General features: G+C 42.8%; 1 protein-coding gene across 1 annotated transcript in view; it reads left to right on the top strand.

The window, feature by feature from the left end:
• The window catches only part of LOC311128752 (titin-like), a gene marked incomplete at both ends in the record, with an annotated part of 197,807 nt that overhangs the window by 27,537 nt on the left and 151,428 nt on the right, over nt 1-18,842 (top strand). The window contains 2 exon segments of the mRNA XM_084161001.1: nt 11,047-11,331; nt 15,343-15,393. Of these exon segments, the coding sequence (XP_084017127.1) occupies nt 11,047-11,331; nt 15,343-15,393 (336 nt within the window).

Below are 18,842 nucleotides of genomic sequence, written 5' to 3'. Positions count from 1 at the left end.
CCAGCAGTGTTTGATTGAAGAGCATGCATTTAGTTTTACTAGTGTTTAAGAGCAGTTGGAGGCTACGGAAGGAGTGTTGTATGGTATTGAAGCTCGTTTGGAGTTTTGTTAATACAGTGTCCAATGAAGGGCCAGATGTATACAAAATGGTGTCGTCTGCGTAGAGGTGGATCTGAGAGTCACCAGCAGCAAGAGCGACATCATTGATATACACAGAGAAAAGAGTTGGCCCCAGAATTGAACCCTGTGGCACCCCGATGGAGACTGCCAAAGGTCCAGACAACAGGCCCTCCAATTTGACACATTGAACTCTATCTGAGAAGTAGTTGGTGAACCAGGCGAGGCAGTCATTTGAGAAACCAAGGCTATTTAGTCTGCCAATAAGAATGCAGTGGTTGACAGAGTCGAAAGCCTTGGCCAGGTCGATGAAGACGGCTGCACAGTACTGTCTATTATCGATCGCGGTTATAATATCGTTTAGGACCTTGAGCGGAGAAGGTACGGTGGGATTTGAAATGGTCGGTGATCTGTTTGTTAACTTGGCTTTCAAAAACTTTGGGCAGGATGGATATACAGTGAGGGAAAAAAGTATTTGATCCCCTGCTGATTTTGTACGTTTGCCCACTGACAGTCTATAATTTTAATGGTAGGTTTATTTGAACAGTGAGAGAATAACAACAACAAAATCCAGAAAAACGCATGTCAAAAATGTTATAAATTGATTTGCATTTTAATGAGGGAAATAAGTATTTGACCCCCTCTCAATCAGAAAGGTTTCTGGCTCCCAGGTGTCTTTTATACAGGTAACGAGCTGAGATTATGAGCACACTCTTAAAGGGAGTGTTCCTAATCTCAGTTTGTTACCTGTATAAAATACACCTGTCCGCAGAAGCAATCAATCAATCAGATTCCAAACTCTCCACCATGGCCAAGACCAAAGAGCTCTCCAAGGATGTCAGGGACAAGATTGTAGACCTACACAAGGCTGGAATGGGCTACAAGACCATCGCCAAGCAACTTGGTGAGAAGGTGACAACAGTTGGTGCGATTATTCGCAAATGGAAGAAACACAAAATAACTGTCAATCTTCCTCGGCCTGGGGCTCAATGCAAGATCTCACCTCGTGGAGTTGCAATGATCATGAGAACGGTGAGGAATCAGCCCAGAACTACACAGGAGGATCTTGTCTATGATCTCAAGGCAGCTGGGACCATAGTCACCAAGAAACAATTCGTAACACACTACGCCGTGAAGGACTGAAATCCTGCAGCGCCTGCAAGGTCCCCCTGCTCAAGAAAGCACATATACAGGCCCGTCTGAAGTTTGCCAATGAACATCTGAATGATTCAGAGGAGAACTGGGTGAAAGTGTTGTGGTCAGATGAGACCAAAATCGAGCTCTTTGGCATCAACTCAACTCGCCGTGTTTGGAGGAGGAGGAATGCTGCCTATGACCCCAAGAACACCATCCCCACCGTCAAACATGGAGGTGGAAACATTATGCTTTGGGGGTATTTTTCTGCTAAGGGGACAGGACAACTTCACCGCATCAAAGGGACGATGGACGGGGCCATGTACCGTCCCTTTGGGTGAGAACCTCCTTCCCTCAGCCAGGGCATTGAAAATGGGTCGTGGATGGGTATTCCAGCATGACAATGACCCAAAACACACGGCCAAGGCAACAAAGGAGTGGCTCAAGAAGAAGCACATTAAGGTCCTGGAGTGGCCTAGCCAGTCTCCAGACCTTAATCCCATAATACATTTGTGGAGGGAGCTGAAGGTTCGAGTTGCCAAACGTCAGCCTCGAAACCTTAATGACTTGGAGAAGATCTGCAAAGAGGAGTGGAATAAAATCCCTCCTGAGATGTGTGCAAACCTGGTGGCCAACTACAAGAAACGTCTGACCTCTGTGATTGCCAACAAGGGTTTTGCCACCAAGTACTAAGTCATGTTTTGCAGAGGGGTCAAATACTTATTTCCCTCATTAAAATGCAAATCAATTTATAACATTTTTTACATGCATTCTTCTGGATGTATGTGTTGTTATTCTGTCTCTCACTGTTCAAATAAACCTACCATAAAAATTATAGACTGATCATGTCTTTGTCAGTGGGCAAACGTACAAAATCAACAGGGGATCAAATTATTTTTTCCCTCACTGTATATTGGTTCCTAACTTCCCTGAAAGTTGCATATCGCGGGGGCTATTCGATGCTAATGCAGTACGCCACAGGATGTTTTTATGCTGGTCAAGGGCAGTCAAGTCTGAGGAGAACCATGGGCTATATCTGTTCTTAGTTCTGAATTTTTTGAATGGGGCATGCTTATTTAAGATTGAGAGGAAAGCACTTTTAATGAACAACCAGGCATCCTCTACTGACGGAATGAGATCGATATCGTCCAGGATACCCGGGCCAGGTCAATTAGAAAGGCCTGCTCTCTGAAGTGTTTTAGGGAGCGTTTGACAGTGATGAGGGGTGGTCGTTTGACCGTGGACCCATTACGGACGCAGGCAATGAGGCAGTGATCGCTGAGATCCTGGTTGAAGACAGCGGAGGTGTATTTAGAGGGTAAGTTAGTCAGGATGATATCTATGAGGGTGCCCATGTTTACGGATTTAGGGTTGTACCTGGTAGGTTCCTTGATGATTTGTGTGAGATTGAGGGCATCTAGTTTGGATTGTAGAACGGCCGGGGTGTTAAGCATATCCCAGTTTAGGTCACCAAGCAGTACGAACTCTGAGGATAGATGGGGGACAATCAATTCACATATGGTGTCCAGGGCACAGCTGGGGGCTGAGGAGGGTCTGTAGCAAGCGGCAACAGTGAGAGACTTATTTCTGGAAAGGTGGATTTTTAGAAGTAGGAGCTCAAACATTTTGGGCACAGACCTGGATAGTATGATAGATCTCTGCAGGCTATCTCTACAGTAGATTGCAACTCCACCCCCTTTGGCAGTTCTATCTAGACTGAAAATGTTGTAGACGGGGATGGACATTTCTGAATTTTTGGTGGCCTTCCTATGCCAGGATTCAGACACTGCTAGAACATCAGGGTTGGCGGAGTGTGCTAATGCAGTGAATAACTCAAACTTAGGAAGGAGGCTTCTGATGTTAACATGCAAAAAGCCAAGGCTTTTACGGTTACAGAAGTCAACAAATGATAGTGCCTGGGGAGTAGGAGTGATTCTGGGGGCTGCAGGGGCTGGGTTAACCTCTACATCACCAGAGGAACAGAGTAGGACTAGAATAAGGATACGGCTAAAGGCTTTAAGAACTGGTCTTCTAGTGCGTTGGGTACAGAGAATAAAGGGGGCAGATTTCCGGGCGTTGTAGAATAGATTCAGGGCATTATGTACAGACAAGGATACGGAAGGATATGAGTACAGTGGAGGTAGACCTAAGCAGGTAACAATGAAAGAGATAGCATCACTGGAGGCACCGATTGAGCAGGTCTCCGCGTGTATGGGGGGTGGAACAAAGGAGCTATTTGAGGCAGTTTGAGAGAGACTTGGGGCTCTACAGTGAAATTGTATAATAAGAACTAACTGGAACAGCAATAGGCAAGGCATATTGACATGGGAGAGAGGCATAAAGCAATCACAGGTGTTATTCGAGAGAGCTAAGACAACAACTGGTAATGGCGATGAAAGTTTGGGCTGAGGCTAAAAAGATAAAACAGGACAGGGTACCGTGTTATAGAATAACTATCTTCAAAGTAATGACTCGGGACGTCGGGTTTGAAATGAAAGCTTCTTTTAGTAATAATACTTGTTCACGTTACATTTAACAACTTTAGATTCTATAAAACAATAAAAGTAAAATGCTAGCGAAAAGTCAGGATAATCACTTGACACTTGACATAACTGGAGCCTTTTTTTCTCTCCCCTCGGTCGCCAGGCATTCTGGAACTTGCAGACAAAAGAGTAATTCAATACTAACCAATACAACAAAGTATTGTATGTACTTCTCTCAATCTCCAACACACAAATTCTAATACAATGACATATGTAAATAACTGTAAAGAAAATATCTTTAGATACAGCTCAATGAATTAATTTAAACATTAACTCTGTAACCCATTAAAGTTACAACATCCTCCCCCCGATGAACAACTGTGTTCATCTAAATCTCTAGGCAGTATTTGAATACTGAATAGGTCTCCTCAACAAAGTCCCTGAAGCAGTACGAACTGAAGATGACCTAACTAGGCCATCTCGGCCTGGAAACAGTTCCTCAATCTTTCCTAGTTTCCAGGTTTGTCTGGGTGTGTTATCTTCTCCAATGAGTACAACGTCACCTGCTTTCAGCGGGGTGGGCTGCGGCTTGTCACAGCGGTGTTTATTTTTTTATTTTTTTATTTCACCTTTATTTAACCAGGTAAGCCAGTTGAGAACAAGTTCTCATTTACAACTGCGACCTGGCCAAGATAAAGCAAAGCAGTGCGATAAAAACAACAACACAGAGTTACATATGGGGTAAAACAAAACAAAGTCAAAAATACAACAGAAATAAATATATATACAGTGTGTGCAAATGTAAACGGTGTGCTGACTTTAGATCCAGCAAGTAGTCTCTTCGCCAACTGTTCCAGAAACTGGTCACAATTCTCTGCCTGTGCTTCCATCTGCGTGTCATTTCCTCCTTGTTTAGCATTGGGTGCTGAGTGTCAGCTGGAAATGGCTTTGGAGGCAAAGAAGTTAGTCTTTTACCCACCAGGAAGTGTGCTGGGGTCAGGGGTTGTGGTTCATCCACTTCATTATGCACGAAGGTCAGAGGCCTAGAATTTAGGATAGCTTCAACCTCTGTCAGGACTGTGCACATCTCTTCAAATTTGAGTGAAGCTCTCCCAAGAACCTTTCGTAGGCATGTTTTCACTGACCTGACGAGTCTTTTCCAGAATCCGCCCCACCAGGCTGCTCGTTCGGCGATGAACCTCCAGGTGATGCCCCCTTCTGAGAAGAACGCCAAGAGTTGGGGCTCTTTGATTGCCTTCCACAGCTCTTTCAAGTCCTGATCAGCTCTCTTGAACGTTTTTGCCTTGTCTGAGTAGATTACCTTGCATAATCCTCTCCTTGAGATTCATATTTTTAGAGCTAACAGGAATGTCTCTGTTGACTGATCTGAGACCAGTTCCAAATGCACTGCTCTGGTTACAGCACAAGTGAACAGTGCAATGTATGACTTCTTCACAGAACCATTTTCTTTCACATAGAGCGGTCCTGCAAAATCCACACCTGTGACTTCGAATGGTGGGGATTCAGTTATTCTGTCTTTTGGTAAAGGTGCAGAGACCTGCTGTCCGGCCCTTGCCTTGAATCTCTTGCACACTATACATCTTGCCACTGTGCTTTTGACTAGCTGCCTAGCACGCAAGATCCAGTATCGCTCTCTGATTTGTACTAGAGTGTCTCTTGTTCCATAATGCATCACCTTCTCATGGTGGTACTGTATCAGCATTTCTGAATATCTGTACTTGTTGGGCAGAACCCATGGGTGCTGCTCTCTGAATGTGAAGTTGGACTGTTGCAGTCTTCCTCCTACACTGAGTAGTTCGTGTTCGTCCAAGAACGGTTTCAGTTCTCTGATTTTACAGTCATTGTTTAGGCTTTTTCCTGCCTTCAGTAGTTTGATCTCCTGTCCGAAACTCTGTTGTTGTGTTACCTTAATCCAGTACTTTTCTGCATCGAACAGTTCGTCAGCAGTCAGTTCACCTTGCATCTTTATGTTTGTACGAGCGTTGGCTATTAATCTTTTTATCCAGGCGGTGACTCTGAACACTCTTTTCAGTTTGCTGTACCTTTCAAGCTCCAACACAGGTTCAGTGATGCCTGTGCTGTTTGCTGCGAGTTGTACAGTAACCTTGCAACTGGACTTGAGTTCTGTGTTTACCTCTTCTGGAACCTTGTTATCATCAGTCTCCTCGGAATGATTGGGTGATGTCAGAATTCTGGGTCCATTCCATTCTGTGTCAAGTTTCGAACAGTTTGTCCTCTTGTAGGGAGGTCAGCTGGATTAGTTTTACCCTCAATATGTGACCATGACTCTGGATTGGTCAAGGACTGTTTCCATTTCTGAGCTGAGCTGCAAATCCAATGCAGCGCGATCATCGAGTCTGTCCACATTTTGATCTGTTTTTCTTCCATTTTCAGTGTGTTCATCAGGTTGTTTGCTAGTCTCGCTCCAATCACAGCTCCCATGAGCTCCAGGCGTGGCAGCGTAATTTTCTTGAGTGGGGCTACCCTGGACTTGGATGCGACTAGACTTGTTGTTTCCCTGTCTTGTGATTCACTTTGCAAGTAAGCTACTGCACTGTAAGCCCTTTCACTTGCATCACAGAACACGTGTAGTTTCAGGGTGTGACTATTCTGTGGCCGCATGTCTGTTCTGTACCACCTTGGTATGGTGAGCTGGTGTAACTAGGGTAGTTCCGAACACCACTGTTGCCAATCTCGTCTCAGATCAGGTGGTAATTGTTCGTCCCAGTTGAGAGTCCCCTCTCCCACATTTCCTGGAACATGCACTTGATCCTGATGGTGAAGGGGGTCAGGAAACCAAGAGGGTCGAAAATACGTGCAGACGACTGCAGAACACTTCTCTTTGTGTTTTCTTTTCTCAGTAGCGGCCTGAGGTCAAACACAAAGTCATCTGTTTCCGGTCTCCACACTAAACCTTCAGCACTACTCCTTGTGTTTCTAGCGTCAACGGGTGGTCAGTTGTCGTACTCTCCTCCCATTTTGTTTTCAATTCAGGAGAGTTGGTCATCCACTTGCAGAGGTCCATGCCTGCAATCGACAGCATTCGCCTTGCAGTTGTAGTCACAAGGTAAGCCTCTTCAACATTGCGTGAACTTGCAATGAAGTCGTCTACATAGAGTGACTCTCTCAGTATCTCTACAACTTCTGGTTGTTCTGTTTCATATTGTTTCAGGTGCTTCCTGATTGTAGCTGCCAGCAAGAATGGACTTGGGGAAGCTCCAAATACCACTATTTTCATCCTCAGCACACGCAGCTCCTCTTCATTTTCTCCCCTTGGTGGGCCTGTGAGCCATAGAAATCTCACGGCGTCTCTGTCTCTCTCTGCTAGGGATATCTGCAGGAAAGCCTTCTTGATGTCTGCCATGAATGCGATCTCATGTAGTCTGAACTTTATCAGAACGCTGAGCAGATCCGGATTCAGGTTCGGTCCTGTGAGTAGACAGTCATTGAGGGATGGACAGCCATCTTCATGGGATGAGGCATCAAACACCACTCTCAGTTTTGTCGTCACCTTATCTTCTCGGAGTACTGCATGGTGAGGTAAGTAGTATTTTACGTTGTCTGCGCTTGATGCGTTGTCCTTGGGCACGTCCTCTGCCATATCCTGTTGTAAGCAGTCCTCTACGACTTCATTGTATCTGCTGTACAACGTCACATCCTTCTTCAGTCTTTTGTTCAGACCTTCAAACCGTTTCTTGGCGATTCTATAGTTGTCTTGGAGTTCTGGCAGTTCTCGTTTCCATGGCAACTCCACGTGGTATTGCCCATCTTTGAAGGTGGTTGTTTCCTCAAACCTCTGTAGAGCCTTGTTTTCCTCTGGGTTCTGTGCTTTCTCGCTTATAATACCCAGAGACTCAAGCTCCCAGAATGCATGCAGTAGTTTGGAGACTAGTGTGTCTTCATCAAGTGGGATGAACTTGCAGGTTGCCTCGGCGACACTTGACATGGACATGGGTCCCTGCACCGACCATCCAAAGGTGCTCTCTAAAGCAACCAGCGTCTCCGTCAGTCGCTCCACTCTGCCTGATACTATCTGCCAGTAGTAGTCCGCTCCTATCAGGACAGAGAGTTCAGGATCATTGTCATCTCCTGGAAAGTCTGCGAGCTGCAGTCCCTTTCTATTGAGCTCATGTTGAATCTGTTCACCAGGAACCTTCATCACAGCTGTGCACACTTGTGAGGTTTCAATTGCCTCTATCTCTATTCTCTGCTGTTTATCCCATACATTCTCCAAGATGACTTTCACTGTGTTGCGTTGCGACATTGCTGGAGCAGAGGAGCCAAACGTGTGAAGAGTGAGTGCCTCTTGTCTGATTACTGGTAGCTTCAAGCCCTTCACAAGGTTTTCATGTATGAAGCTTCTCTGACTGCCTCCATCTAGTAAGCAACGAGCTATCTTCCTGCCTGATGGGCCTTCTACCCATGCCTTTGCTGTTTGTAGCAACACAGTGTTCTGTCCATCTGGTTTCATCTTCACTGAATGGGGAATAACTGAGGAAACAACAGCATCTGCAGAAACAGTAGGGGGTTGCACCTCACTCCTCTTACCGGTACACACAGCAATGTGATGTCTGCTTCCACATGTTGCACATGACACATCTTTAACCCTACAGAATTTTGCTATGTGTTTCTGTCCTAAACATACTCTCTTTGCGTGTAGCAATATTGTGGTCAGGGCAGTTTTCTGATTTGTGATCTGCACTGTCACAGAATAGACCGTTTTGTTCCTTCTGGCTGGCTGTATGCAGAGCCGCAGCAGATGGCATGTTGGGTCTTTTTGTTGTCATTTCATTGGAGGAGCATGACTTGTTCCATGGTTTGCTCTCTTTCTGTTGGTTGCATGATCTTGTCATTTGTAGCACTCTCTCCCTGCTCTGAACCTCCTTCTGTAGGAAACTGATGATCTCAGCCACCTTCCATTCATCATCTACTCCCCTCTGACGACTATAGTCAAGAGCTATGTCCTCTGGAATCATCTGCAGTAAGATTGGGCATAGTAGGCTTCCATGGGTTTCTGACACTACACCCAGTGATTCCAAGCTCCTAATCTGAATTTCACATTCATCATATAGTTGCCTCAATGCATTTAGGTCAGAGGATTTCTTCACAGGAGTGAGATTCAGCAGCTTTGACATGTGAGCACTAATCACAAGATCTTTCCTTCCAAATCTGCTCTTGAGCAGAGCGATTGCATCGTCATAGTTACTGTCTGTTAACATCAGTCCTGCTACTGCCTTTGCAGCTGGTCCAGTGAGATATGTTTTCAGATAGGTAAACTTCTCTTTATTACACAGTGTATCATTGTTGTGAATAGCGGTCTCATCCTGGTTCCAAACTCCTGCCACATACTGACATCTCAATAGAATTTCTCAATAATCAACTTTGGTAGCCTTACTGATTGTCTCTGTGATCTGTTTGAGTTAGCGTCACTCACCCGTGCTGGTAGTGGATTGAGGTCCTGTTTTTTCTTTATCACTCGTTGTGCATGGCTCTTCAGCATGATAACGCGCTCTTTGTAATCCTCCGTGCTTGCAATCTCCACCTCCAATCCGTCCAATGGCGTTAACTGTTCAATTCCATGATCAAGTTCAAACAAGCTGTCCTCCTTAGCTGATAGCAATTCCAACAATGTACTCAAGTGATCTGTATGCGAATTTGACTGGGTTATTTCCACGTCAATCTGATTCAAAATCCGTGTTGTGGCACCTCGAATGGTACCCCGCTTTCGTCTCATTCTTTCTGCTTCATGCCGACGTTCCTCCTCAGCCATTTCAGCCGCTTCATCCCTACAATCTTCGTCGCAGCTCATACTTTTCCCGGGTTTCGGCACCAAAATATAGAATAACTATCTTCAAAGTAATGACTCGGGACATCGGGTTTGAAATGAAAGCTAAGTTGCTAGCGAAAAGTCAGGATAATCACTTGACACTTGACATAACTGGAGCCTTTTTTTCTCTCCCCTTGGTCGCCAGGCATTCTGGAACTTGCAGTCAAAAGAGTAATTCAATACTAACCAATACAACAAAGTATGTATGTACTTCTCTCAATCTCCAACACACAACTTCTAATACAATGACATATGTAAATAACTGTAAAGAAAATATCTTTAGATACAGCTCAATGAATTAACTTAAACATTAACTCTGTAACCCATTAAAGTTACAACACGTGTAAAGGAACAGTCCAGCAGGCATCAGCTGTGCAGCTGAGTGATCATAAGGTCCAGTGAACAGCAATGTGAGTCCGAGAGCAGTTCGAATTGGTGCTACAGCACAGGCGATCAGGAAGCACGGCTGTTGAATTGCGTGTACTAGCGGGCCGGGGCTAGCAACGGGATTACATCGGCAGACCAGTCGTGATGCATCGGCGGGGCTCCGTGTCGACACTAGGAGGTCCCGTCCGGTTGACAGAGAGGTAGATAGCCGGGAGATGGGCCTGACTCGAGGCTAGCTCAAGGCTGATTAGCCAACCACAACATCCATTCGGTTGCAGCTAGCTAGTTGCGATGATCCGGTGTTAAAGGTCCAGTGATTCAGTGATTCCAGCAGGAAATCCGATATGTTCTGGGTCGATAACGCGCTGTGCAGACTGGCCGATAATAGTCCAGGCTAGAGCTGGCTGGTAGGTAGTGCAGGCCACAGACAATGGTGAAAAAACTGGCTACTCCCGTCCGGTAGACAGAGAGGTAGATAGCCGGGATATGGGCCTGGCTCGAGGCTAGCTCAAGGCTAACTGGTGCTTGCTTCGGGGGCAGTGGTGATTAGCCAACAGCAACATCCATTCGATTGCGGCTAGCTGGTTGCGATCCGGTGTTAAGGTCCAGTGATTCAGTTATTCCGGCAGAAAATCCGATGTTTTGGGTGAAAACCGCTAACGGTGGCTAATAGCAAGTAGCTAGTTAGCTGGCTAGCTACTTTCAACTGGAGATTCTAGATAAAAGGTAAGTAAATAATAGAATCCGTTCCACATTGAGTGAGGTGGGTTGCAGGAAAGTATATTTAGTAGAAGGCTGAAAAGTGTGATAGGGGATTATATACAACAAAAGACAAAAAAAAGAAAAAACAGGCTATTTACACGGACACACAACAGAGTACACGACCGCACTACTACGCCATCTTGGATCAGAGCTACCAGAGTAGCAGCATAGTAAGTATGGACTGGATAGATAATACATACAGCATGACATTTTTTAACAGCTGGATTCAAAGTGATGATGACAATGGTCTATTCCTCAGTGTTCCATCTTTCTTCATACAATTTATATTGAGTTATTTTCTTCATTTTCATTTAGTCCCTGAGCCACCTCAGATCATTAACCACATGCAGCCCCTGTCTGTGGAGTCCGGTAAATCTGCTCGCTTCTCTGTGGAAGTGACTGGCGTCCCCCAGCCCCAGGTGTTCTGGTACAAGAACTCTCAGGCTCTCTCCCCTGGCTTCAACTGCAAGTTCCTGCGTGATGGGAATGAGCACTGTCTGCTGCTCATTGAAGTGTTCCCAGAGGACGTAGCCGTCTACAAGTGTGAGGCCAAGAATGAGGGTGGTGTTGACACCAGTTCAGCTGCACTGAATGTCAAAGGTAACCATTACATTTTTGTGTGATAATAATGCCAAGTCAAAGAAAATTATGACATAACAGAAGACCATTTGTTGTCAAAAGCTAGTTGTAAAGGTATACCATTCATGCAAATGTCATTTATTCCTTATATGATTATGTTATCGTATCAACATTTTGAAGAGGGCTAAGATGCCCATGATGTCTTTGTTTAGTCTCAGAAGATATTACCGCACATATAAATAACTGCTAATTTTGCTAATTCATTTTCATTTCAGTCTCAGAAGTAGTTTCTCCTATAACTGGAGCTCCTCTGTCCCCACCTACCATTGTCTCACCAATCAGCCACACCTCAACAACTGAGGGAGAGTCTGTCAGATTCCAGTGCAAAGTTACTGGAGAAGGTATTTTGCACAGTACATTGTTGGGATGAGTTGGAATAAAAAGTCATTTAGTCAATTCCTGGAATTGAATTCATAATTGTAATAGTTATAATTGTGGAAGTAGACCTCTTATTACACTACCGGTCAAAAGTTTTAGACACCTACTCATTCAAGGGTTTTTCTTTATTTTTACTATTTTCTTAATTGTAGAATAATAGTGAAGACATCAAAACTATGAAATAACACATATGGAATCATGTAGTGACCAAAGAAGTGTTAAACAAATCAAAATATATTATATTTGAGATTCTTCAAATATCCACCCTTTGCCTTGATGACAGCTTTGCACACACTTGGCATTCTCTCAACCAGCTTCACCTGGAATGCTTTTCCAACAGTCTTGAAGGAGTTCCCACATATGCTGATCACTTGTTGGCTGCTTTTCCTTCACTCTGCGGTCTGACTCATCCCAAACCATCTCAATTTGGTTGAGGTCGGGGGATTGTGGAGGCCAGGTCATCTGATGCATCACTCCATCACTCTCCTTCTTGGTAAAACAGCCCTTACACAGCCTGGAGGTGTTGGGTCATTGTCCTGTTGAAAAACAAATGATAATCCCACTAAGCCCAAACCAGATGGGATGGCATATCGCTGCAGAATGCTGTGGTAGCCATGCTGGTTAAGTGTACCTTGAATTCTAAATAAATCACAGACAGTGTCACCAGCAAAGCACCCCCACACCATAACACCTCCTCCTCCATGCTTTACGGTGGGAAATACACTGCGTCTCACGCAGTGGTTGGAACCAAAAATCTCAAATTTGGACTCCAGACCAAAGGACAGATTTCCACCGGTCTATTGTCCATTGCTCGTGTTTCTTGGCCCAAGCAAGTCTCTTCTTCTTATTGGTGTCCTTTAGTAGTGGTTTCTTTGCAGCAATTCGACCATGAAGGCCTGATTCACACAGTCTCCTCTGAACAGTTAATGTTGAGATATGTCTGGTACTTGAACTCTGTGAAGCATTTATTTGGGCTGCAATTTCTGAGGCTGGTAACTCGAATGAATTTATCCTCTGCAGCAGAGGTAACTCTGGGTCTTCCATTCCTGTGGTGGTCCTCATGAGAGCCAGTTTCATCATAGCGCTTGATGGTTTTTGCGACAGCACTTTTATTTACACACAAGTTATTGAAATGTTCTGTATTGACTGACCTTCATGTCTTAAAGTAATGATGGACTATCATTTCTCTTTGCTTATTTGAGCTGTTCTTGCCATAATATGGACTTGGTCGTTTACCAAATAGGGCTATTTTCTGTATACCAACCCTACCTTGTCACAACACAACTGATTGGCTCAAACACATTAAGGATAGAAATTCCACAAATTAACTTTTAAGAAGCACACCTGTTACTTGAAATGCATTCCAGGTGACTACCTCATGAATCTTGTTGAGAGAATGCCAAGAGTGTGCAAAGCTGTCATCAAGGCAAAGGGTGGCTATTTGAAGAATCTCAGATATAAAATATATTTTGATTTGTTTAACCCTTTTTTGGTTACTACATGATTCCATATGTGTTATTTCATAGTTTTGATGTCTTCACTATTATTATATAATGTAAAAAATAGTAAAAAATAAAGAAAAACCCTTGAATGAGTAGGTGTTCTAAAACTTTTGACCGGTAGTGTAGGTGTTATTGTCCTTGTTGCATTAGAAGGTGAGGCATGAGACCCTCTACTTTATAAAAAATAAAGTTTATTATAAATCCATAGTTAAAAACATACAGTGATGTTTCAGTCATAGACATTCATCAGACAGAGCTAATTTATCAGACAGTAATTTTTAAGAATAATATACTTTTACTTCATTTTGTATGTATATATTAATGTTTGCTCACAATTATTATTAATAAATAAAAACATTTGATCATCAAAAAAGTAATAATCTAATTTTAAATACAATCCTCTCTTCTCCATTCGTAGCTCTGAAGATGTCCTGGTTCCGTGGTGAGAAGGAAATTAAGCAGTCAAACTTCTTCAGGATGTCTACGTTTGATGACACCTGCCAGCTGGAGATCACCAGAGTGTACCCCAAGGATGAGGGGGAATACACCTGTGTTGCCAGAAACCCAGCAGGAATGGTCACATGCTCTGCACATTTGAAACTTGATGGTGAGTGTGCATACCTTTCTGTAACCACATGGTTTCCTATTGAGTTATTTTGATGTTGTTTCGATCTAAGCCTAGAATGCATAGGTTGATCACAAGTAGTCAAACAATACATATTTTCACTAGAAATACAGTGTATATTCAATATATAATATGATTTGCAGTATCTCTTAAATTAAGATGTACTTTTTATTTCTTTCACTAGAAATATACAACATGGATATGTGTATCTGTGTCCATTCCATAAAAATGCTAATACTCAATTCATTGAACATGCTTCCTTTCAGGGCAAAAACAAATTATGGATATTACATCCGATTCTCAAAGGCCTGTCTCAACCAGTCTTTCAACAAGCTTGTCAAGTGTAAAGAAGGAGCAAATTGCACAAAGGCCCACTTTTATTCACCTAATAGAGAGCTGTGTGGTTCAGCATGGTGAAGTGGCCAGGTTCCATGCTTGTGTATCCAGCATGCCAAAGCCAGAGATTAGCTGGTATCATAACCAGCAGACAATTAAGCCTACCAAAGATATTGTCTTTCATTTTGATGAGATGACAAACACCACCACACTAACTATAGTTGATGCTTTCTCTGAGCATGCTGGCCAATACACTTCCAAAGCAACCAATAACGCTGGAGAGACGGTGTGCACAGCAACCCTTGCAGTAACCAAAGAAGAAGGTAACTTGTTATGTACCTCAAATTAGCCGGTTATTTTACCACATAGTGTAATTAATAATCTATTCAATTTCACGAATGTCGTTTCTCCAACCAACACCTCTCATTAAACTATCCAAATGACTTGCTTCTTCTTGAAAGAAACCTTTCTTTCCCATATTTTAGTTTACTAACCTCACAATTTAACCTCACAATTTAAAATAGAATAGTACAAATATGTTAGTCACTTCTTTAGTTATAATACCTAGATGCTTCAGTAGAATACATTTTCTTCTTTTCATTATTCTCTGTCACTCCTTGCTCTCCTTGCAGCTTGAGTAGGTAGTACATTCTCCTTCTATCATTCCTCTTTCTCGCTCCTTGCTGTCCTTGGTTGTGAAATCCCTCCCAGCGATATCTCTGTGTACTGTGCATGTTTTAGCCTATACTATCTGGAGTTGAATCCAACTGTCAAACTGCTTTGTTTGTTTGTACCGCTGTACCATCAAAGTGGAAACATGTTCAAATGATTGTAATCAGTGAAGGAGTTTGAGTTAAAATAGTTAGCATAACCTGTGAAAAGCATTTTTGTCCAGCAGGATGTCACTTCAAGGAAATGACATCTGAGCTAAGCATTAAGTCCAATATTGCTCCTTGAAATGAGCAATCTCAAAATTATAGATGGATCAGTCCAGTATCTTTTTCTTGAAGCTTTTTTAATTAGGCTCTCACATACAGAGTAAGAAATTAAGCTAAAATGGGAGGGAATTATTACCCATCATCATCTTAAAATATTGTCTTAGCTGACAGTAACTCTTGATTTCCTTTACAGTAACCCATATGAAGGAAGAGATTGAAACAACCATTGAGCAAGAAGTCAAAGGTAAGACTCATTTATACTCTTTATTACTGAAATGTACTTCCTCAATCCCTTAGTTGAATGACATGAACCTGAGCATATTTATAAGTGATTTCTGAATGTTCACACTTCATGCAAGCGGACAAAATGTTTTTGATGCTAAAGCACACACTAAGTAAAGCGAAAGCATGCTTATTTAAAAAAACAAATCCACTTATTTTGCAATAATTATGCCTTTTAAGAAATGTATGTTCTGAAGAAATGTCCACAGAAGAAGGAACAAAACATCCAGCAATTTTCGTGTCAGAATCTTTAAAAAAGAATCAAGTCTTGCGTTTCTTCGAAAAAATATGGTGAGTGAAATTGTTTTTCATGGCTTTGTGACTTGCTGCATGTAATTAATATTTCCATTAATATTCATTTCAAAAATTTGATTTTGTTATCTTTTTTTAATTTTTTTTTAGAGTTGTTTTATAATAAAAGGACTGAGTTTCGGGAGAACAGAGGGCAGATGCGCGGAGCCTTTTCAGACACGGAGGAGAACTTGGATCAAGCCAACAATTCATCCATCAAGCCATCTTTTACAAAAAAGCTGAAGTTCCAGAATGTTCTAGAGGGGGAACCTGCTGTGGTTAGATGCAGATTGGTAGCTTTCCCAACCCCAACCATAATATGGTTTCATGACAATAGACCGATTCAGAAAGAACGCTGTCATAGAATACGTACAGAGAGCACTATGCACATGCATGTGACTAGTTTAGTCATTGATAGTATAAGACAAAGACTCCGGCAGTTACAAAGTAATGGTTATTAACACAGAGGGGTCTGCAGAGTTCATAGCATCACTTCTGGTGTCATTGAGGGAAGAACATGGCAATTATCTAAGCCATGTTAGACGGTCAACTAGACTTCACGGTTGCTTGATCAAAAAAAGGAGAGAAAATTCAGGGTTGACCTGAGATGTGTTGGGTCTCCATTTGATAAAAAGTCCAAACCTAGTGGCAGATCCAGATCTAAGGATGCACCAGTTCGCACCTTGTACTTCAGAAGCTTATCACCAACAAGAGGGAAAGATAAAGAAACTAATCTGAATGAAACAGCATCTGAACGAGCCCGCTCTCCACCTTCTATATTTGGTGGAGAAAGGTTTAGTAGGTCTGAAAGGTTTAACGACAGATACAGTTATATCTACTGTGACAGACACACTGGCAGATTCAGCGACATGTTCAGTGATAGGTGCAGTGATATATTCAGCGACACAGAAAGCCTCCACGGAGAGGTAAAAGCCAAGCTTGGCCTGTTACAAAATGCAGTCAAACGAAAAAAGAGGCTCTCTATGTCCACAATGTCATCATCAAACGCGAGTGAAACCAGCTTTGCAGATTATGTTGTCGATTAAAGGTCAAGAAGCCTGTCTCCTTACCCGGAGACTTGCAGCATGCTTGACCTTTTGAAAGAAACGTTAGAAACGATCAAGTGTCTGCCAAATTCTATGGTAGATATGACAGAATTCCCACACATAGTGCTTAATCAACACAGCCCCGTGTGAGGCATTCATTGAACCTCAGTCTCAAACTAGGGCCATTCAAATGTTAAGAGGTGATCTACCAGCGACAGGAAATGAAAAATACTTTGATGAAAGAGTCTCTGAAACACATATGGATAAAATGGTCCTTACTCCAGGGGAACATCAACATGAGTTAGGATTCGAACATAGGATAGGTGAGGACTTAGAAAATCAAGGTGAGGACTATTTAGGAAATCAAACTCGGTTGTCTGAAGACTTGAAGACAAAGATGGAAGGGCCGTTTGTCTTAGCTTGTGCTGAAACAAGGAGATCTCCAAACATTGCTGCAATGGATGAATTTTCCAAATCCAGCCCAATCAAACCACTGAAGGAAATATTTTCCAGTAAGACGATTAATACACAAGAGGATACTGTGAAGAGCACTGAAGAACAATTTGAAAAACAACCCAGCTCTGCAGAAAGCCTGTATGAGAACATTGAGAGTGAATGTGAAGATAAACTTTTAGCCTTGCGGATTAGAAAATGGCAAAAGGGAATGCAGATTGACCAAGAAGAACAGTTTAAGCATGAAACAGACCATTCGAAGGCAAGGGATTTGCCATGCACGCAATCCGAAATCCATATATATGGTGAGGAGGTAGAGAGAGAAACAGACACAGAAACTGTCAGTGTCAGTGATGAGAAATCTTGTGAAGAGCATCATCTATCCCTGGAAAAGGTCTGCTTAACCCGGGAAAAGTTGTATGGATTAAAGAGGGGAACAGAACAGAATTTGAGCCTTTCCCAAACCAAAGAGGAGAGTGCCAGTGAGAAGAAAACAGGAGAAGAGAACACTGTATCACATAAAAATATTCATGGATTGAATTCCCCAAAAGAGAGGCCTGCCAATATGTATGGTGAGGAGGTAGAGAGAAAAACTGCAACAGAAACTGAGGCATTACCTTTCCAACATTTGCCCAGTTCTCTGAAAAAGAGTTGTGCACAGAGTAGTGAGGAAACTTGGGAAGAGCACCATTTATCCCTGGAAAAGGTCAGTTTATCCCGGGAAAATATATCCCCTTTCCAGAATTTTTCACTTTCCCAATCAAAAGACAGGAGTGCCAAAGAGAAGAAAACAGGAGAAGAGCACCATTTGTCCCAGGAAAATATTTATGGGTTGAAGAGCGAACCTGAACAGAATTTGTCCCGTTCCCCAAGAGAAAGGCGGGCCAGTGAGAAGGAAACAAAGGAAGGACTTCACTTATCCCGTGAAGAGCTCCGCTTATCCCAGGAAAATATTTCCGTATTGAAGAATGAAACTGAACAGAATTTGTCCCGTTCCCCAAAAGAGATGTGTGCCAGTCCAAAGAAAACACGAGAAGAGCAGTGTCTTTTATCCCGGGAAGAGACCCACTTATCCCTGGAAAATATTTATGAATTAAAGAGCGAATGTGAAACATTTGGGAGTGAGGAAGAGGCTCTGGCACATCGAGTCATTAAATGGCAGCAAGACATCTTGACTGAGCAGGAGATAGCTGTTGACTTGGATTCTGATTGGGTTGGTGCAGAGTACTCACCATATATCGCTAGAAAAGGGACTGAGTCAAAAATGGCTGCTGAAGGCATTACTTTTGGATCAAACGCTCACTCTGAGGCAGATTCAACAAGAAGAAGAAAGCCTTCCCCAGAAAAGACAGACTATGAAAAGTTCCTGACTGAGGATGTTCCTCGTGGTTTCAGAGATGAGAGAAGGTCCTCACAAGAAAAGTCTGTAAAGGAACATGTCCTTACTGAGAATGATATCCCTCCTGAATACAGATATGACAGGTCTTCACCAGAAAAGACAACAAATGAAAAGTTCCTGACTGAGGATGTCCCTCGTGAATACAGCGATATAAGAAGAAAGTCTTCTCCAGAAAAGCCAACAAAGGAAATGATTCTCCATGATGCTAGAGCCCATGAAGGC

Source organism: Coregonus lavaretus (genome assembly GCF_964263955.1).
Source record: "Coregonus lavaretus genome assembly, chromosome: 5".
Taxonomy (NCBI): domain Eukaryota; kingdom Metazoa; phylum Chordata; class Actinopteri; order Salmoniformes; family Salmonidae; genus Coregonus; species Coregonus lavaretus.
The sequence above is the reverse complement of the archived record's forward strand: the minus strand, read 5'-3'. Positions and strand labels throughout refer to the sequence as shown.